We start from the raw sequence: 21,741 nt of genomic DNA on the forward strand, positions 1-21,741 counted from the left end.
CTAGTGTCCACAGTATTTGTGTCCACAGTATTTGTGTCCACAGTATTTTAGTGTTCACATTATTCTACAGTGTCCACAGTATTTGTGTCCACAGTATTTTAGTCCACATTATTCTAGTGTCCACAGTATTCTACAGTGTCCACAGTATTAGTGTCCACAGTATTTTACCGTGTCCACAGTATTAGTGTCCACAGTATTTTACCGTGTCTAGAGTATTAGTGTCCACAGTATTTTACCGTGTCCACAGTATTAGTGTCCACAGTATTCTACAGTGTCCACAGTATTAGTGTCCACAGTATTTTACCGTGTCTAGAGTATTTTAGTCTCCACCATATACAGTATATATATTTTTGTTGTTGTATTTTCCCCCCTTTTCGTGATATCCAATAGCGATCGTTTCATCGCTTCAAGTCCCCAACGGGCTCGGGAGCGGCGAAACATGACCCGCCAAACTGCGCTTTTTAATCACCAGCCCGCTTACCCAGGAAGCCAGCCGCACCAATGTGTCAGCGAAAACACCGTTCAACTGATGACTGAGGTCATCCTGCAGGTGCCCGGCCCGCCACAAGGAGTCGCTAGAGCGCAATGAGCCAAGTAAAGGCCACCCGGCCAAACCATCCCCTAAACCCAGACGACGCTGGGCCAATTGTGCGCCACCCTATGGGACTCCCGGTCACGGCCGGTTGTGATACAGACTGGGATCAAACCTGGGTCTGTGGTGACGGGAGGCCGCGCCCACAGTATTTTAATGTTCACAGTATTCTAATGTCCACAGTATTTTACAATGTCCACAGTGTTAACAGTATTCTAGTGTCCACGGTATTCTAGTGTCCGCGGTATTCTAGTGTTCACAGTATTCTAGTGTCCGCGGTATTCTAGTGTCCACGGTATTCTAGTGTTCACGGTATTCTAGTGTCCACGGTATTCTAGTGTCCACGGTATTCTAGTGTTCACGGTACTCTAGTGTCCACGGTACTCTAGTGTCCACGGTATTCTAGTGTCCACGGTATTCTAGTGTTCACGGTACTCTAGTGTCCACGGTACTCTAGTGTCCACGGTATTCTAGTGTCCACGGTATTCTAGTGTCCACGGTCCATTCCAAACAAAGTTGATGCAACTTGTTATGAGGATGTTCTAGTAAATCAGATAGGCTACATTTGATAAGAGTTGGGCGTATATATATATATATATATATATATATATCCCCTTCTCAGTCTTTGCATAGGGTTTTCACTTTTGATTGAACCACTATGTAAAGTGTAGTTTGGTACGGAGTTGTGAAGTGAGAAAATCCAGCTGACATTCAGCATCTTTTACTGTAGACCACCAAGTGAAATCCATAACGCCAAAAAAATCCAGTCCATCTTTTACTGTAGACCACCAAGTGAAATCCATAACACCCAAAAAATCCAGTCCATCTTTTACTGTAGACTACCAAGTGAAATCCATAACACCAAAAAAATCCAGTCCATCTTTTACTGTAGACCAAGTGAAATCCATAACACCACAAGTCTATATTTTCCAACCAGGTTACTGTAGTATGACACCATTCAAAAACAAATGAACCAAACCACTTATTGATGCAATTTTATTGAGCCACTGGTCAAATAAGCATTCACGTTGTGGTTATATTGTAAAAGATGACCATGTTCTTTAACAAACACAATATACAGATTAACCTGTATTTGTCATGTAAAATATGATGCATTACTCAGCGATAATTCTAATCAAAACTTCACCGTGTGGTAGTGAATAAATAAACTATCATGAGTGTGTGTGTGCTTTTGCCTGGCAAATAACAACTCTAGCTATGCCTCCACCTTCTTTCCCATCATTAGTGTGAAATGAAATAACCCGTAATGAAATAACCCGTAATGAAATAACCCGTAATGAAATAACCCATAATGAAATAACCCGTAATGAAATAACCCGTAATGAAATAACCCGTAATGAAATAACCCGTAATGAAATAACCCGTAATGAAATAACCCGTAATGAAATAACCCATAATGAAATAACCCGTAATGAAATAACCTGTAATGAAATAACCTGTAATGAAATAACCAGTAATGAAATAACCTGTAATGAAATAACCAGTAATGAAATAGCCTGTAGCCAAAGAAAGTGGTGGAACGTTGGACATTCAACATGGATAAGCCGTCAGAGAATCAGCATTTAACAATACAAATACAATAACATAATTTAGTTGAACTTAACAGTGGCCCACCTATTCAGGTGACCTCTTTACCTCGTATGATTCAAAACGGAAACTAAAGTTCTTCTCGGGACATGGAGATGTCCTAGCCAGATTCCCAGATCTGTTTGTGTCGTCTTGCCAACGTACAACTCAAAATGACAGCAGTGGAGTTGGTAATAACAGCACAAACCGATCTGGGACTCGGGCTAGAGTTGTCCTGTCGTAAGTACCACAATTCTTGAGAGCGTAAAATTATTCTGAACACCTTAATAAACATAACATGCTTCCATTAAAATAAAACATTATTTTCAGAGTCCCAAATGGCACCCTATTCCCTATTTATAGTGCACTACTTTAGACCAGAGCTCTATAGAACCCTATTCCCTATATATAGTGCACTACTTTAGACCAGAGCCCTATGGAACCCTATTCCCTAAATAGTGCACTACTTTAGACCAGACCCTATGGCACCCTATTCCTTACAGAGTGCACTACTTTTGACTAGAGCCTATAAGGTCAAAAGTAGTGCCCTAAATAGGGATAGGGGATAGTTTTCTATTTGGGATGCAGCCTTAAAAATCAGTTTCAGGTCCTTTGGATAACAGTAAAACCTGCTTTCAAATTCCTTCAAGAGAAACCAACAGTTCACAAAAAAACAAGTTTCCTTTCTTCTGCAATTGCACGATAGTCTCTTTCTTAGCCAACGTGCCTTGGGGTACAGCTACATCATGTTGCCCTTCCATCCGATGGGCCTGACCAAAACACGTCGTCATTGATCATTGCGAGGAGTCTCCCATCAGGTGGACAATGAGTTCGTAGGTGGAGAGGACGATGGCTGTGTTGGGGATCTGTCTGATAAGCTGTGGAATGAGTCCTCTGTAAAATGCAGAGTAGCCCTCCTCCACTGCCACCAACCGTGCTGTCTGGAAGAAGTACTGATATTTGCTGCCCTCTTCTCGCAGCCTCGTCCGAATCACCTCTGATGAAGGGAGACAAGACGCGTTAGAAGGTGATTTTGAATGAAGTTTAGAGTATTTGACCCAAAGATGGAAGGAACATTGGGAGTTTAATCTCCAAAAAAAAGACTGTTCACTCAAAAGGTCAAGTCTGTAGCTTTCTGGGCGACCCAACCAATAACACATAGAAATGCGAGTTATAGAGCGGTCATTCTCATTGAAAGCCAGTCTAATAAGCTGTAGAGCCATTCTATGAGCGCCATTTTACTGATTTTAATGATTCTCTACTACACACCTTGTTTTGTCACAAACTGAAATTAGGCGAACATGATAGAATTTTGAGTCACGATGTGTGTTTGCTTATTCCACAGTAGACTCGATGGCCATTGACTGGGCCGTTGTCATTTAACAGCTACGGCTTTGCCTCCGACGTCAATGTGCATTTTGTCCGTTGAGGTGTGGTTTGACAAGTTAATATCCTAACATCTTATTTATTACCCATGAACCCCATGCTTACCGTGTGGGTAGGCTATACAGGAAGCACAACCCTTAGCGAAGGCAGCCGCCATCATCAGGCCTAGGAAGTCCGACGCCCCTTTTTCCGTCTCGCTGTTCGGCGACGTGAAGCGCGCTTCGTTCAGGCGTTTCTTCAACGTCTCGTAGATGAGGAAACAGATCATTGTCTCGGAGATGCCAGCGTAGGACGCCGTCAGGCCCCGGTAGAAACCTCTCATGCCCTCTGTCTTGTAAACGTTACGGGCACACTGCAGCGCGTTCGTCTTCTTCTCCCCTCGCGCCCTGAGGAAATTATCGGAGGTTAGATTAGACTGAAAGAAACATTTTTCAAGTAGGAATTTAAAATTAGTGGAAAACAGAAGAAAAACACAGTGGTACTATTTGAACCAATAGGAAATACGTGTTTTGCTCCAGGTTGCTATGGAGCGCCTCAATGCGGTGCTCCCGTGTGGCACAGCGGTCTAAGGCACTGCATCTCAGTGCTAGAGGCGTCACTACAGACCCCGGTTCGAATCCAGGCTGTATCATAACCGGCTGTGATTGGGAGCCCTATAGGGCGGCACACAATGGGACCAGGGTCGTACGGGTTTGGACAGGGTAGGCTGTCATTGTAAATAAGAATTTGTTCTTAACTGACTTGCCTAGTTAAATTTAAAAAATGCACTGGGATTTTGTTTAGCTCCAGTTTGATATGGTGTCCCCCCTAAAGCACCAGGTGTAGAGGTGTCCCCTAAAGCACCAGGTGTAGAGGTGTCCCCTAAAGCACCAGGTGTAGAGGTGTCCCCTAAAGCACCAGGTGTAGAGGTGTCAGGAGCACAACAGCTAGTCAACACTTCACCTCCCCAAAACACATCAGTTGTCGTGTGGAGAAGTCAGCATACCTCAGACTCCACTCAAATATGGAGTCTGAGGTACAAGCATTTCGCAACACCCGCAATAACATCGGCTATACATGTGTCTTTGACCAATAACATCTGCTATACACGTGGCTTTGACCAATAACATCTGCTATACACGTGTCTGTGACCAATAACATCTGCTATACACGTGTCTGTGACCAATAACATCTGCTATACACGTGGCTTTGACCAATAACATCTGCTATACACGAGTCTGCGACTAGTAACATCTGCTATACATGTGTCTGTGACCAATAACATCTGCTATACACGTGGCTTTGACCAATAACATCTGCTATACACGTGTCTGTGACCAATAACATCTGCTATACACGTGTCTGTGACCAATAACATCTGCTATACACGTGGCTTTGACCAATAACATCTGCTATACACGTGTCTGTGACCAATAACATATTCTATACACGTGTCTGTGACCAATAACATCTGCTATACACGTGGCTTTGACCAATAACATCTGCTATACACGTGTCTTTGACCAATAACATCTGCTATACACGTGAATGTAACCAATAATAACATTTGATTTGAATAGGTCACAGGACAAGATGGGGGGAGGGACGAGCTACATAACACTAGTTTGAGGGACGAGCTACATGACACTAGTTTGAGGGACGAGCTACATGACACTAGTTTGAGGGACGAGCTACATGACACTAGTTTGAGGGACGAGCTACATGACACTAGTTTGAGGGACGAGCTACATGACACTAGTTTGAGGGACGAGCTACATGACACTAGTTTGAGGGACGAGCTACATGACACTAGTTTGAGGGACAAGCTATATAACACTAGTTTGAGGGACGAGCTACATGACACTAGTTTGAGGGACGAGCTACATGACACTAGTTTGAGGGACAAGCTATATAACACTAGTTTGAGGGACAAGCTATATAACACTAGTTTGAGGGACGAGCTACATAACACTAGTTTGAGGGACGAGCTACATAACACTAGTTTGAGGGACGAGCTACATGACACTAGTTTGAGGGACGAGCTACATGACACTAGTTTGAGGGACAAGCTACATGACACTAGTTTGAGGGACGAGCTACATGACACTAGTTTGAGGGACGAGCTACATGACACTAGTTTGAGTGATGAGCTTTATAACACTAGTTTGAGGGACGAGCTATATGGACAAGTCCAAAGGGTAAACAGGATTCTAGGTCACCAGTTAACCTGCTTATCCTTGTAACTGACTTCGACACAGTCCTCTCTGCTCCCAAAAAATGGCACCCCCATATTCCCTACATAGTGCACTACTTTTGAATAGGGCTCTGGTCAAAAGTAGTGCCCTATATTAGGGAATAGGGGGGAGGGGGGGTGCAATTTGGTACGCAAGCAGCCGCTTAATATAGCCTCCTCCTCCTGCTCCCACACAGCCTAATGCGTCAGCAGCTCGGGTATTTATGGACCTGCCTGGTCACATGTTAAACCATGCTGCACTGCGTAACACAAGGACAGCACTGCAGCTAAGATGTGGGGGCTCGTCAAAGGCCACATTACACGTGGTGGTGACTGGTGACTGGTGACTAGACTAGTTACAGTAACCCTGATATGGTCTGTTTTCATTAGTAGAGAACAAACTCTTGAAGTTGTCCGTCTGCATTTAAAGATGTAATCAAAAGATTTTAAAAAACAAAACAAGAGATGATCAGGTTAGGAATGTACTACATATATAACAGGAATGTACTACATATATAACAGGAATGTACTACATATATAACAGGAATGTACTACATATATAACAGGAATGTACTACATATATAACAGGAATGTACTACATATATAACAGGAATGTACTACATATATAACAGGAATGTACTACATATATAACAGGAATGTACTACATATATAACAGGAATGTACTACATATATAACAGGAATGTACTACATATATAACAGGAATGTACTACATATATAACAGGAATGTACTACATATATAACAGGAATGTAAAGTACATACTTTTTCTCCAGCTGCATCCTGGTCTTAACCATCCAGACAGGGTTCATGAGGGAGTTTGTAACAAAGGCTGAAACAGGAAGTAGAAATAGAGTTTCATGTCATATCACTGGATGGAGCAGGAGAGAGAGACAGAGCGAGACAGAGCGAGACAGAGAGAGACAGAGAGATAGAGACAGAGAGACAGAGAGAGAGAGACAGAGAGAGAGACAGACAGAGAGACAGAGAGAGAGAGAGAGACAGAGAGAGAGAGACGGAGAGAGAGAGAGATAGAGAGAGAGATAGAGACAGAGAGATAGAGACAGAGAGACAGAGAGAGAGAGAGAGAGAGACAGAGAGAGAGAGACGGAGAGAGAGAGATAGAGAGAGAGATAGAGACAGAGAGATAGAGAGAGAGAGAGAGAGAGAGAGAGAGAGAGAGAGAGAGAGGGACAGAGACAGAGGGACAGAGACAGAGAGGGAGGGGGACAGAGACAGAGAGGGACAGAGACAGAGAGAGAGGGGGACAGAGACAGAGACAGAGAGGGACAGAGACAGAGAGAGAGAGGGACAGAGACAGAGAGAGAGGGGGTCAGAGACAGAGAGGGACAGAGACAGAGAGAGGGACAGTAAGTGAGTTCTGTTAAAGAACAAAAGGTCAGGGAGATCAAATCCTCCAGGATTCCTGACAGAGCAGAAATTAAATCATTATACAACACATTATAAAAAGTGTGCAAAGCTGTCCATCAAGGCAAAGGGTGGCTTACTTTGAAGAATCTCAAATATATTCTGGTTTGTTTAACACTGTTTTTGTGGTTTACTACATGATTCCATGTGTTATTTCATAGTTTTGATGTCTTTTATTCTGTCCAAACTTTTGACTGGTACTGTGCGTGTGTAAATACATACATACATGTTTTGGTGAACAAAATTCTCTCTTTTTTTTTCCTTCGTGCTTGGATGCAAATGTTGCTCCTGTTTACACAACAGGTATAAAAACCATTTGTTTGCATAAAGGTGGAAGCATTTACACGGCTCCATCGCTTTGTGTTTCATACCGAATGAGGGTGTAGTGCTTCCACAGACACAGGGCTCTATATCCTCTACGTCCCAGGGCTCTATACCCTCTACGTCCCAGGGCTCTATACCCTCTACGTCCCAGGGCTCTATACCCTCTACGTCCCAGGGCTCTATACCCTCTACGTCCCAGGGCTCTACGGCCCAGGGCTCTATATCCTCTACATCCCAGGGCTCTACGTCCCAGGGCTCTATGTCCCAGGGCTCTATATCCTCTACGTCCCAGGGCTCTATATCCTCTACGTCCCAGGGCTCTATACCCTCTACGTCCCAGGGCTCTATACCCTCTACGTCCCAGGGTTCTATACCCTCTACGTCCCAGGGCTCTATACCCTCTACGTCCCAGGGCTCTATACCCTCTACGTCCCAGGGCTCTATATCCTCTACGTCCCAGGGCTCTATACCCTCTACGTCCCAGGGCTCTATACCCTCTACGTCCCAGGGCTCTATATCCTCTACGTCCCAGGGCTCTATACCCTCTACGTCCCAGGGCTCTATATCCTCTACGTCCCAGGGCTCTATATCCTCTACATCCCAGGGCTCTATATCCTCTACGTCCCAGGGCTCTATATCCTCTACGTCCCAGGGCTCTATATCCTCTACGTCCCAGGGCTCTACGTCCCAGGGCTCTATATCCTCTACGTCCCAGGGCTCTATACCCTCTACGTCCCAGGGCTCTATACCCTCTACGTCCCAGGGCTCTATACCCTCTACGTCCCAGGGCTCTATACCCTCTACGTCCCAGGGCTCTATACCTCTACGTCCCAGGGCTCTATATCCTCTACGTCCCAGGGCTCTATACCCTCTACATCCCAGGGCTCTATACCCTCTACGTCCCAGGGCTCTACGTCCCAGGGCTCTATATCCTCTACATCCCAGGGCTCTACGTCCCAGGGCTCTATATCCTCTACGTCCCAGGGCTCTATATCCTCTACGTCCCAGGGCTCTATACCCTCTACGTCCCAGGGCTCTATACCCTCTACGTCCCAGGGCTCTATACCCTCTACGTCCCAGGGCTCTATACCCTCTACGTCCCAGGGCTCTATATCCTCTACGTCCCAGGGCTCTATACCCTCTACGTCCCAGGGCTCTATACCCTCTACGTCCCAGGGCTCTATATCCTCTACGTCCCAGGGCTCTATACCCTCTACGTCCCAGGGCTCTATATCCTATACATCCCAGGGCTCTATATCCTCTACGTCCCAGGGCTCTATATCGTCTACGTCCCAGGGCTCTACGTCCCAGGGCTCTATATCCTCTACGTCCCAGGGCTCTATACCCTCTACGTCCCAGGGCTCTATACCCTCTACGTCCCAGGGCTCTATATCCTCTACGTCCCAGGGCTCTATACCCTCTACATCCCAGGGCTCTATATCCTCTACATCCCAGGGCTCTATACCCTCTACATCCCAGGGCTCTATATCCTCTACATCCCAGGGCTCTATATGCTCTACGTCCCAGGGCTCTATACCCTCTACGTCCCAGAGCTCTATACCCTCTATGTCCCAGGGCTCTATATCCTCTACATCCCAGGGCTCTATACCCTCTACGTCCCAGGGCTCTACGTCCCAGGGCTCTATATCCTCTACGTCCCAGGGCTCTATATCCTCTACATCCCAGGGCTCTATATCCTCTACATCCCAGGGCTCTATACCCTCTACATCCCAGGGCTCTATATCCTCTACGCCCCAGGGCTCTATACCCTCTACGTCCCAGGGCTCTATATCCTCTACATCCCAGGGCTCTATACCCTCTACATCCCAGGGCTCTATATCCTCTACATCCCAGGGCTCTATACCCTCTACGTCCCAGGGCTCTATACCCTCTACGTCCCAGGGCTCTATACCCTCTACGTCCCAGGGCTCTACGTCCCAGGGCTCTATACCCTCTACGTCCCAGGGCTCTATACCCTCTACGTCCCAGGGCTCTATACCCTCTACGTCCCAGGGCTCTATACCCTCTACGTCCCAGGGCTCTATACCCTCTACGTCCCAGGGCTCTATATCCTCTACGTCCCAGGGCTCTATACCCTCTACGTCCCAGGGCTCTATACCCTCTACGTCCCAGGGCTCTATATCCTCTACGTCCCAGGGCTCTATATCCTCTACGTCCCAGGGCTCTACGTCCCAGGGCTCTATACCCTCTACGTCCCAGGGCTCTACGTCCCAGGGCTCTATATCCTCTACGTCCCAGGGCTCTATACCCTCTACGTCCCAGGGCTCTACGCCCCAGGGCTCTATACCCTCTACGTCCCAGGGCTCTACGCCCCAGGGCTCTATACCCTCTACGTCCCAGGGCTCTATACCCTCTACGTCCCAGGGCTCTACGTCCCAGGGCTCTATACCCTCTACGTCCCAGGGCTCTATACCCTCTACGTCCCAGGGCTCTATACCCTCTACGTCCCAGGGCTCTATACCCTCTACGTCCCAGGGCTCTACGTCCCAGGGCTCTACGTCCCAGGGCTCTATACCCTCTACGTCCCAGGGCTCTATACCCTCTACGTCCCAACGCGTTCTGCTTCAGACTGGGTCTCACCTGCAAAGCCAGCTGAGGACATGTGCACCACTCCGCTGTTGGGGACGAAGACACCGTTGAACGTCTCTTTCGACTTCTTGTAGGCAGCAAAATAAATAGCTCTGCAAAGACACAAGACGGAGGGAGGAGAGAACCCCCTGAACGGATAAATAATGTCCCCATCTTTAGAAGTGTGTGTGTGTGTGTGAGAACAGCAGTGTGTGTGTGTGTGTGTGTGTGAGAACAGCAGTGTGTGTGTGTGTGTGTGTGAGAACAGCAGTGTGTGTGTGTGTGTGTGTGTGTGTGTGTGTGTGTGTGTGTGTGTGTGTGTGTGTGTGTGTGTGTGTGTGTGTGTGTGTGTGTGTGTGTGTGTGTGTGTGTGTGTGTGCGTGTGTGTGTGTGTGTGTGAGAACAGCAGTGTGTGTGTGTGTGTGTGTGTGTGTGTGAGAACAGCAGTGTGTGTGTGTGTGTGTGTGTGTGTGTGAACAGCAGTGTGTGTGTGTGTGTGTGAGAACAGCAGTGTGTGTGTGTGTGTGTGTGTGTGAGAACAGCAGTGTGTGTGTGTGTGTGTGTGTGTGTGTGAACAGCAGTGTGTGTGTGTGTGTGTGTGTCTGTGAGAACAGCAGTGTGTGTGTTTGTAACATTGTTTCCCAGAGATGCCTGTCCTGTCCAGAGCAGTCTCATTTCTTTCTGCTATGCATTTGGAACAGGCCAAAAAAAAGGGCTCAGGCATCAAGTCTACATTGGGATCATCCTGTTACCTTGGTTAAAGTAAAGAACATCAAAGGGCCTGAAGCTGTGTTTTTCTTGTATTTCCCCCTCTGTCAGTATACAGTATAACCACGTCTGGCTTTCCAATAATGTCTCGCTCCATGAATGAAAACAAAGGATTCCATTAAATATGGACTACTTTTTGTTAATGTTTACATTACCAAGGGTCAATGTCTTAACGATGTCACCCTCTAACCCTAGAAAAATCAACACTATACTGCAACTCTGTCACTTATAAAGCGGCGTCGTGTTCATCAGGGCACAGTGTAGCAAAAAAAATAAGCTCTCCATTTTGTGTCTACTGAACAGGGCCCTGCTTTGTTCTCTTCCACCTCACTATTCTGCTCTGCCATCCTATCACCACAGGTTACTGGAGCTGCCATCCTATCACCACAGGAGGTTACTGGAGCTGCCATCCTATCACCACAGGAGGTTACTGGAGCTGCCATCCTATCACCACAGGAGGTTACTGGAGCTGCCATCCTATCGCCACAGGAGGTTACTGGAGCTGCCATCCTATCACCACAGGAGGTTACTGGAGCTGCCATCCTATCGCCACAGGAGGTTACTGGAGCTGCCATCCTATCACAACAGAAGGATACTGGAGCTGCCATCCTATCACCACAGGAGGATACTGGAGCTGCCATCCTATCACCACAGGAGGTTACTGGAGCTGCCATCCTATCACCACAGGAGGTTACTGGAGCTGCCATCCTATCGGTTACTGGAGCGCATTAGTGATTGGAGGATTGGTAACAAGATGCTGAAGTTAACGGAAAGAAGACTTTCTAGGTGTCACATCACTCCAGTAGATTATTGGCCTTTCATTTTAAGAAAAGGCCAACTATTTCCCCATATCCTTAGGAGATAGTTAGATGAGAGAACATAATAATAACTGGGCCCAGGTTGGGGTAATCTGGGCCTTTCGCACCAACACAGTGAAACAAAGGAAAACCACGTTATTAGGAAATGGTGTTGTCGTAAGATATTGTTCCTGCCCAGTTGTTAAAGTCTAACCATCTGTCAATTGAGATGGCATGGTGTGTGTGTGTGTGTGTGTGTGTGTCATGTTAGTGCACACGGAAAGTTAGTAACACATCCACACCCAAAACAGTACTTCCACCAAATCCACTCTGTTAAATGCAGTGTAGAAGGTGGACTGCAGAGTGGGCTTACCTTGAAGGAGCGACACCGACAAGATTTGGACCCAGTCCCCGGAAAAGAGACCTTGGACCCTCTTTTTCTAGAATTGACCTAGAAATGGGAAGATTTCTTTTTTTAAATACATTTTTCATTGATAAAAAGAAAAAGAAAAAAAAAAGGTTTCTCATTGTGATGAATCTTTTTTTTGCAGAAGATTCTTCTGAGTTTGTTCCGTAAAACTCACACACAGATTATCGTTCTCACACACTCACAGGTATCGTTCTCACACACACACAGGTATCGTTCTCACAGGTATAGTTCTCACACACACAGGTATCGTTCTCACACACACACAGGTATCGTTCTCACACACACACAGGTATCGTTCTCACACACACAGGTATCGTTCTCACACACTCACAGGTATCGTTCTCACACACTCACAGGTATCGTTCTCACACACACACAGGTATCGTTCTCACACACACACAGGTATCGTTCTCACACACTCACAGGTATCGTTCTCACACACTCACAGGTATCGTTCTCACACACACACAGGTATTGTTCTCACACACACACTTATTTATGACCCTAGGAAAGGATGACCTTTATGCCAGTAGCTGACAAACAGGTATGAGCCAGGTGGGTGGACACACCTACAGGTATGAGTCAGGTGGGTGGACACACCTACAGGTATGAGCCAGGTGGGTGGACACACCTACAGGTATGAGCCAGGTGGGTGGACACACCTACAGGTATGAGCCAGGTGGGTGGACACACCTACAGGTATGAGCCAGGTGGGTGGACACACCTACAGGTATGAGCCAGGTGGGTGGACACACCTACAGGTATGAGCCAGGTGGGTGGGCACACCTACAGGTATGAGTCAGGTGGGTGGACACACCTACAGGTACGAGTCAGGTGGGTGGACACACCTACAGGTACGAGCCAGGTGGGTGGACACACCTACAGGTACGAGCCAGGTGGGTGGACACACCTACAGGTACGAGCCAGGTGGGTGGACACACCTACAGGTACGAGCCAGGTGGGTGGACACACCTACAGGTATGAGCCAGGTGGGTGGACACACCGACAGGTATGAGCCAGGTGGGTGGACACACCGACAGGTATGAGCCAGGTGGGTGGACACACCGACAGGTATGAGCCAGATGGGTGGACACACCGACAGGTATGAGCCAGATGGGTGGACACACCTACAGGTCGGCTGATGCATAAATCCCGCTCTCTGCTATATAAAAGCATGGCTGAAAAAAATATTTTGAATACAACAATGATTGGCTAAATGAACCAAAACAGATACTTGAAGGCTGTTGTGTAACTTAGGATTGCAATGGCTCATGTCCAAACTGCACTGGGTGAACCGGTTCACAATATTATTTGAGCCAATCATCCATTCAGCGGAAGTCCTGCCCACACTGGTTCAGTCAGTCAGTCAGTCAGTCAGCCAAAGGCCTCAAGCTCTAAACCCTTGAAGTGAGAAACATGAGAAACCCCCAGAGCACAGTAGAAGTGGTCAATTCAGCACAGCTTCCTCTTCGTGTTCAATTTGGCAGAGGCACAGTGACACCATGGCTCTCACACCAGCGAACCAATCACTGCAGCTGTACATAGTCCATCTGTAAATAGCCCACCCAATCTACCTACCTCATCCCCATACTGTTTTTATTTACTTTTCTGCTCTTTTGCACACCAGTATCTCTACTGATGTGCGCATCATCATCTGCTCATTTATCACTCCAGTGTTAATCTGCTAAATTGTAATTCTTCGCTCCTATTGGCCTATTTATTGCCTACCTCCTCATGCATTTTGCACACACTGTATATAGACTTTATTTTTTCTCTCCTGTGTCACTGACTTGTTTATTCCATGTTATTCCATGTGTAACTCTATGTTGTTGTCTGTGTCAAACTTGTTTTCAACTAGTTTTAAAACACCCTCTGTGGACTGAGGCAACCCTGCTTGCTTCCTGCCCAAAACAGGCCCTGAGCCTCAGGCGAGGGACATTTCCACAGGTGGCATCAGCACTTACATAAGTAGTCCTCACTGTACGTGTGTGTCCTTGCCTGCCTTCCTAGTAGTAAAACAACATTCCCAACATGCTCTGCGGCGGAGGCGGCAGTGTGTCTGTGCTCCCCACAGCTGGCGAAGAGAGATTAGATCAGAGCAGGATTCTCAGTCTTTAATCTTAAATTCTTCTTTATAGAAGATTAATTTATACTGGACATATCAAGAAGCTGATTAAAAAAAGGATGATCATTATACAGGTGCCCCTTGGGCTGGGGACAATAAAAACAACTAAAAAGTGCCGTTTTGTCACAACAACACAACCCCACAAATGTCTCAAGTTGAGAGAGCATGCAGTTGGCATGCTGACTGCAGGAATGTCCACCAGAGCTGTTGCCAGAGAATTTATTATGTTTCTTCTCTACCATAAGCCGCTTTCAATGTCGTTTTAGAGAATTTGGCAGTACGTCCAATCCGGATTCTTCACCTGCGGGACTGTCGGAGACCACGAAAACTGTGGGTTTGCACAACCTGAAGAATTTCTGCAACAAACAAAAAAACTGTCAGAAACCACATCCACTGACAGCTGGAACAGCGGGCATCTGGCAATCAGGAGAGTACTATACCAAGTGGATCGGTCACTACATTGTTATGGGTAGGGAATGCAGGTGGTGAAAGTGGATCATATCCTGGTCCTACATGAGGCTGTGGTATTAGTTCTTCCTGCTGTGGCGTTGTTCACTTGTCTCCTTCTATAAATGGGTGGGTTGTTTAGCCCCCCCCCCCCAAAAAAAAATATGCGTGCGCCACCGTGGTGTAAAACAGGCAGGGTTGGCTTAGAATCAAAGGATTGTTGACGTCATGGAAACGATATATTTTCTCTCCATGGTAACAACTATATCAAGCACGTGGTTTCCATGTAGTTAATGCCACTTCATTCCCCCATGTTCCGGCCATTATTACGAGCTGTCCTGCCCTCAGCAGCCTCCTGTGCCCCCTCACTTATACGCGCCCCTTACCGTAAGACCCATAGTAGAGGCTGTCCCCACGTTAATTGAGCTCGCCAGCTTGTAGCCCTAAAAACCAGTAATGAGTTACTTCTGGTTGGTTCAGTCATTCCTATGGGGAAAATAAATGGGGAAAGAATAGGTGTTGTGGGATAGACGACGATAATAAGGTCTGAGGTAAACACAGGCTTAAGAGATCTGACCTCTGTGAATGATGAAGACTTCATGTTTTGTTCTATGAGATAATATCAGTCAGTTAACATGACCTCTGTGAATGATGAAGACTTCATGTGAGCTTCAAAATTCACAAAAAAGTGACGTTAGCTGATGTAGCTTATCTCATAGAACAAAACATATACGATCTCCTAAACCTGTGTTTACTTCAGACCTTATATTCAGGGATTATCCAAAAACGCCATTAATTTTCCCCATAGGCTTTGTCCAACGAACAATGGAGGAGTGCCTACAAAAAGACGCCATTTCCCTCTATTATAGGAAGGAACCCCTTACCGTAACACCCATTGTAGATGAGCACATGCTAATAAGGAACAACAAAGCCTCCTTCACTCACGCCGCCAAACTTACCCTAGTAAAACTGACTATCCTACCGATCCTCGACTTTGGCGATGTCATCTACAAAATTGCTTCTAACACTCTACTCAGCAAACTGGATGCAGTTTATCACAGTGCCATCCGTTTTGTCACTAAAGCACCTTATACCACCCACCACTGCGACTTGTATGCTCTAGTCGGCTGGCCCTCGCTACATATTCGTCGCCAGACCCACTGGCTCCAGGTCATCTACAAGTCCATGCTAGGTAAAGCTCCGCCTTATCTCAGTTCACTGGTCACGATGGCAACACCCATCCGTAGCACGCGCTCCAGCAGGTGTATCTCACTGATCATCCCTAAAGCCAACACCTCATTTGGCCGCCTTTCGTTCCAGTACTCTGCTGCCTGTGACTGGCACGAATTGCAAAAATCGCTGAAGTTGGAGACTTTTATCTCCCTCACCAACTTCAAACATCTGCTATCTGAGCAGCTAACCGATCGCTGCAGCTGTACATAGTCTATTGGTAAATAGCCCACCCATTTTCACCTACCTCATCCCCATACTGTTTTTATTTATTTACTTTTCTGCTCTTTTGCATACCAATATCTCTACCTGTACATGTCCATCTGATCATTTATCACTCCAGTGTTAATCTGCAAAATTGTAATTATTCGCCTACCTCCTCATGCCTTTTGCACACAATGTATATAGACTCCCCTTTTTTTTCTACTGTGTTATTGACTTGTTAATAGTTTACTCCATGTGTAACTCTGTGTTGTCTGTTCACACTGCTATGCTTTATCTTGGCCAGTTGAGAACTACCTGGTTAAATAAAGGTGTTCTCAACTAGCCTACCTGGTTAAATAAAGGTGTTCTCAACTAGCCTACCTGGTTAAATAAAGGTGTTCTCAACTAGCCTACCTGGTTAAATAAAGGTGTTCTCAACTAGCCTACCTGGTTAAATAAAGGTGTTCTCAACTAGCCTACCTGGTTAAATAAAGGTGTTCTCAACTAGCCTACCTGGTTAAATAAAGGTGAAATAAAAAAATAAATCAAGGACAACCCCTTACCGTAAGACCCATAGTAGATGAGCCCCATGCTAATAATAAAGACAACCCCTTACCGTAAGACCCATAGTAGATGAGCCCCATGTTAATAAGGAATGACAACCCCTTACCGTAAGACCCATTGTAGATGAGCCCCATGTTAATAAGGAATGACAACCCCTTACCGTAAGACCCATAGTAGATGAGCCCCATGTTAATAAGGAATGACAACCCCTTACCGTAAGACCCATTGTAGACTAGCCCCATGTTAATAAGGAAGGACAACCCCTTACCCTAAGACCCATTGTAGACTAGCCCCATGCTAATAAGGAAGGACAACCCCTTACCGTAAGACCCATTGTAGACTAGCCCCATGCTAATAAGGAAGGTCAACCCCTTACCGTAAGACCCATTGTAGACCTGCCCCATGCTAATAAGGAAGGACAACCCCTTACCGTAAGACCCATTGTAGACCTGCCCCATGTTAATAAGGAATGACAACCCCTTACCGTAAGACCCATAGTAGATGAGCCCCATGTTAATAAGGAATGACAACCCCTTACCGTAAGACCCATTGTAGATGAGCCCCATGTTAATGAGGAAGGACAACCCCTTACCGTAAAAACCATAGTAGACTAGCCCCATGCTAATAAGGAAGGTCAACCCCTTACCCTAAGACCCATTGTAGACTAGCCCCATGCTAATAAGGAAGGACAACCCCTTACCCTAAGACCCATTGTAGACTAGCCCCATGCTAATAAGGAAGGACAACCCCTTACCCTAAGACCCATAGTAGACTAGCCCCATGCTAATAAGGAAGGTCAACCCCTTACCGTAAGACCCATTGTAGACTAGCCCCATGCTAATAAGGAAGGTCAACCCCTTACCGTAAGACCCATTGTAGACCTGCCCCATGCTAATAAGGAAGGACAACCCCTTACCGTAAGACCCATTGTAGACCTGCCCCATGTTAATAAGGAATGACAACCCCTTACCGTAAGACCCATTGTAGATGAGCCCCATGTTAATAAGGAATGACAACCCCTTACCGTAAGACCCATTGTAGACTAGCCCCATGCTAATAAGGAAGGACAACCCCTTACCGTAAGACCATTGTAGATGAGCCCCATGTTAATAAGGAATGACAACCCCTTACCGTAAGACCCATTGTAGACTAGCCCCATGCTAATAAGAAGAAAAGGGACAACCCCTTACCGTAAGACCTGCAGCAGGCCAGGTGGTGTAATGGTGCCTGAGCCTGGTCTGATGACCCCAGTACCATTGAGCGTGCCCAGTTGGACCTGGAACATGGGCCGGAGCGTGATGCCTGAAGACTGCAACCTGGTCTTCAGCACCTCCAGAGGACAAGTCACAATGGCTCCCACTGTGCCGCTACATCTGCAGAGAGGAAGTTGAACATTTGTTGACAACATTTCTATAACACGGTAACAACAAGATATAGGTCAGGGCTTTTAAGTCATCTGTACTACATCTTTAACGAGAAGAAGAAAACTAATCAATATGGCATTATTAATAAATTACTAACATGGCGGAGGACAATAGAGACGGAGCTCCAGTAACCCGTGTAAAAGATTACCAGAAGTGGATTACAGCCAGAGGTGGAGAATGTTTGCTGACAAATGAGTGACCAGGTATTTTTATGTGTCAGGGGTAGAACACACAAAAAAAGGCATCCCTATAGCCCAGGGGTGGGCAACTCCAGTCCTCGAGGCCTGATGGGTGTAACACTTGTTCTCCATCCCTAGCAAACACAGCGGATTAATCTAATGGCATTCTAAAACTGCAGATCGTGATTAGGTGATTATTGGAGTCCGATGTGTTAGCTGGGGGCAAAACTGTGACACCAATGAGACCCTTGAGGACTGGAATTGCTCACCCTCTCTATATCCTGATCCTAATAGACGTTTAAATCTCCAAACCATGCACTTTATTTAATTTATGACCGTAACAAGTCAGGGATAGTCTCGAGTGACATCATAAAAATACCCGTCTACAACCCCTGTCCATCCAAGTGTAACGGATGTGAAACGGCTAGCTTAGTTAGCGGTGCGCGCTAAATAGCGTTTCAATCGGTGACGTCACTTTCTCTGAGACCTTGAAGTAGTAGTAGTTCCGTTTGCCCTGCAAGGGCCGCGGCTTTTGTGGAGCGATGGGTAACGACGCTTCGTGGGTGACTGTTGTTGATGTGTGCAGAGGGTCCCTGGTTCGAGCCCGGGTATGGGCGAGGGGACGGTCTAAAGTTATCCTGTTACACAAGACAAGTTTAGACGGGAGACAGAATCATATTAGTTTAGCATGAGCTTCATCTAGTAGGTAACTAGGTAACTATAGTTTTAGTAGCAAATGACAACGATCAATTGATCGACGACAAAATATCATGTTGTTCATCAATCCTGTACTGCCTGCCCTGTACTCTGTGTCTAAAGGGCAGGTCAACTGCCAAATGCAAGGGATTCCAATTCCTAACACCCAGCTAGACATCCATTCACTGTTTATCATGTCATTCCTCCTAGCGGCCTGGGACACCATAAGATAAGATTCGGTGTATGATACAGAGTCACATAACCATACGCACTCTTGGGAACTAACCGTAATATGGCTACAGGCCAGATGCCCCTGATTGACACTCAAAGTTAAATGTTTACATTTGAAACTACCATTCACTGGGCATTCATTTACAAATGAAGGGACTGTGAGAGTCCTATGTAAATATAGACTAGCTCTCAATGTCATGCCTGCAAAATGCACTGCACCATGGCAGCCTATGCAAAGTACCAGGACCTGCAGGACAAGTGAAACTAGATGTAGGATCTCAAGCAAAAAATAATGCAGTACTGTCTGAAATGATAGAGGAAACTAATCGGTTTGCTCCAATCAACTGTAGATACACAATGGGGTGTGTGAAGTAGCTACTAATCTTCTTTTTTTGAATGATTATATCATGATATGACAAATAAAGCTATTATCACCATTCTGGTACTTCTTGTCATTGGCTAAGATATTCAGACACACACACACACGATATACTGAATATGACTGGGATTTCTATTCCTCTGTGGGATTAATATAGTATCAGTGTGTAGTAAATGTAATATCGGCGCTAGGTATTGAATGGTGCTTTCCCAAATGTCAACAGCTGTCAATGGATGACCTTAACTGATTGAGTGATAAGTACTGGCTTCCAAATAAAAGGCTTCAGCTTCCAGGTTAAAGATGGTTGGACTCGCTCTCTCTCATGACTTGCTAGCTATTGTAGCTAGCTATATATTAGCTAATATACATTTTAGGATGGGTACCTTAAGATCCTCTTCTCTATGGCAGAATAAAATGTTGTCTATGTATAGTTTAGAGTCGGCCATTGTAAACTGCAGTAACTAACACGAGACAGTTTGCTAGTTTAGCACTTTGCATGGTCTACAATCAAGGATTCCCCAAACTGTGCACGTTGTTATTTTGTCCTAGCGCTACACAGCAGATTCAAATAACCAACTCATCCCCAAGCTTTGGTTATTTGAATCAGCTGTGTAGTGTTAGGACACAAAACCAAAACATGCACGGAGCATCGGACCGACTTTTGGGAAACTCATGAAGATTATACATTTTTAAAAACGATGATTAATTATATTTTAAAAAAAGTTTAAGGTTAGGCATAAGGTTAGTGCTATTGGTTAGGTTTAACATCTGATTTTACAAAGACACATTTTAGAAATAGGGCAAAGAGTTTTGTGGCAACCATGTGACGTTAATAAGGGTCTCATTACTGCGCCACCTGACATCTAATACCACATCACATTAAAAACATTTATCATCTTGATATTTACGACGCTGGTGTTTTATTATATGTCAAGTGTTATCAACTTTATAGAAATAGACAGCATCACAAATGGCTAAGATGCCCACATTTCCTGCATAAAGTTAGCTAACGTAAATGTTAACGTGATAGCTAGAATAGCGGCTAGCACGCTTCAGAAATCAATATGCGGTTGATTAATAACAGTAACAATGACATTTGGCCACCTGACATTGCATAACTACTCTTGAACCTGTACATTTGCATGACGAGATACACAGCCGGTACCGGTTCAAACTAAACGGATGATACAAAAAAAGGGGGTGCGTTCGTAAAAGCATCAGTTAATTCTGCGCTCTAAAATCGAAAGTAAAAAGCCGGAGCGAGTTTATCGAACGCACCCCAGTAAACATATACTAGTTAACCAGTTTAAAAAAAAAACTCGTCTGAAACACATTGACATTGTACATCATTACAGGTAGCTGACAAACGCATGTTGTAGCTAAGCTAGCCAGCTAGCCCTTCTCACGCCATCGGGAACGAGAGGCTACTGTAACTTCCCTTTCAATAAAAATATTCAGCTACGCTATCTATCTGTCACATTTGACAGGGAAAAAAGGTCGGATAGGATGACTTACCCCCCCGCGAAGAGATGTAATAACGTATTATTATTCTGTGCCATTTTTTAAATTATTTTTAAAACACTATAACCATAATCTTATTTTTCTTCCCGTAAATATAATATTTATAAATCAGAGACTTCAATGTGGCTTTTCTTGCTCATCAACTGTTGTCCTCCACCCGGCTTTCTCTGAATAGGACCAACTCTGCTGCAACAGCATCTGAAGAGATTAATTCATTTGCGTCATGGGGGGCTGGTAGGGGGAGTTGTCCGTGACGTAGAGAGGTCTGACAACAGCACAGGGGGGGGGGGGGGGGGGGGGGTCTCTTTTATTTATGAAAAGAAGATTGACCAATTGATTGACAGAACAGTTGAATAGTATCCAATAACAACAATGTACTCAAAGTCTGATGTCCTATTCTACCCTTAGTCAATGTTACTGATAAAAATAACTTTACAGGTGGAAGCAATTGCCATATAATGTTACTTTCACTTAGCCATTGTACTAAGAGAGAACATAAAAAGGAGAGAGGACAGAAAGCTATCTTAATGCATACAGAGTGATTCAACTAGTGGACACACACAAGGCTAGCTCTCAATCCATAGAGCTGAAGGTCTACCCACCATAGAGAAT

General features: G+C 45.5%; 1 protein-coding gene across 2 annotated transcripts; it reads right to left on the bottom strand.

The window, feature by feature from the left end:
• Nucleotides 1-1,571: 1,571 nt before the first annotated feature.
• LOC109869087 (solute carrier family 25 member 33) lies at nucleotides 1,572-21,338 on the bottom strand. Of its 2 annotated transcripts, none has more exons than XM_031803850.1 (7): nucleotides 21,124-21,338; nucleotides 17,890-18,072; nucleotides 12,073-12,150; nucleotides 10,147-10,247; nucleotides 6,559-6,625; nucleotides 3,671-3,951; nucleotides 1,572-3,176 (listed from the first exon to the last, which is right to left on the bottom strand). In XM_031803850.1, the coding sequence occupies exons 1-7, from the start codon at nucleotides 21,165-21,167 to the stop codon at nucleotides 2,974-2,976; spliced, it is 957 nt and encodes a 318-aa protein (XP_031659710.1). In that variant the 5' UTR covers nucleotides 21,168-21,338; the 3' UTR covers nucleotides 1,572-2,973. The 2 variants fall into 2 exon arrangements, with proteins under 2 accessions (XP_031659710.1, XP_031659709.1); XM_031803849.1 differs by having other exon boundaries at nucleotides 10,147-10,283.
• Nucleotides 21,339-21,741: the final 403 nt, after the last annotated feature.

Source organism: Oncorhynchus kisutch, linkage group LG24 (genome assembly GCF_002021735.2).
Source record: "Oncorhynchus kisutch isolate 150728-3 linkage group LG24, Okis_V2, whole genome shotgun sequence".
NCBI classification, from domain to species: Eukaryota; Metazoa; Chordata; class Actinopteri; order Salmoniformes; family Salmonidae; genus Oncorhynchus; species Oncorhynchus kisutch.

What these genes read in the sequence shown, in the direction of transcription:
- LOC109869087 (XM_031803849.1), bottom strand. Translation starts at nt 21,167, where the DNA reads ATGGCACAGAATAATAATACGTTATTACATCTCTTCGCGGGGGG. An exon ending in GTCCTCAGCTGGCTTTGCAG is followed by an intron (nt 6,626 to 10,146) that starts GTGAGACCCAGT and finishes TTCCTGTTTCAG; the next exon opens with CCTTTGTTACAAACTCCCTC. An exon ending in CTGTATAGCCTACCCACACG is followed by an intron (nt 3,177 to 3,670) that starts GTAAGCATGGGG and finishes TCCCTTCATCAG; the next exon opens with AGGTGATTCGGACGAGGCTG.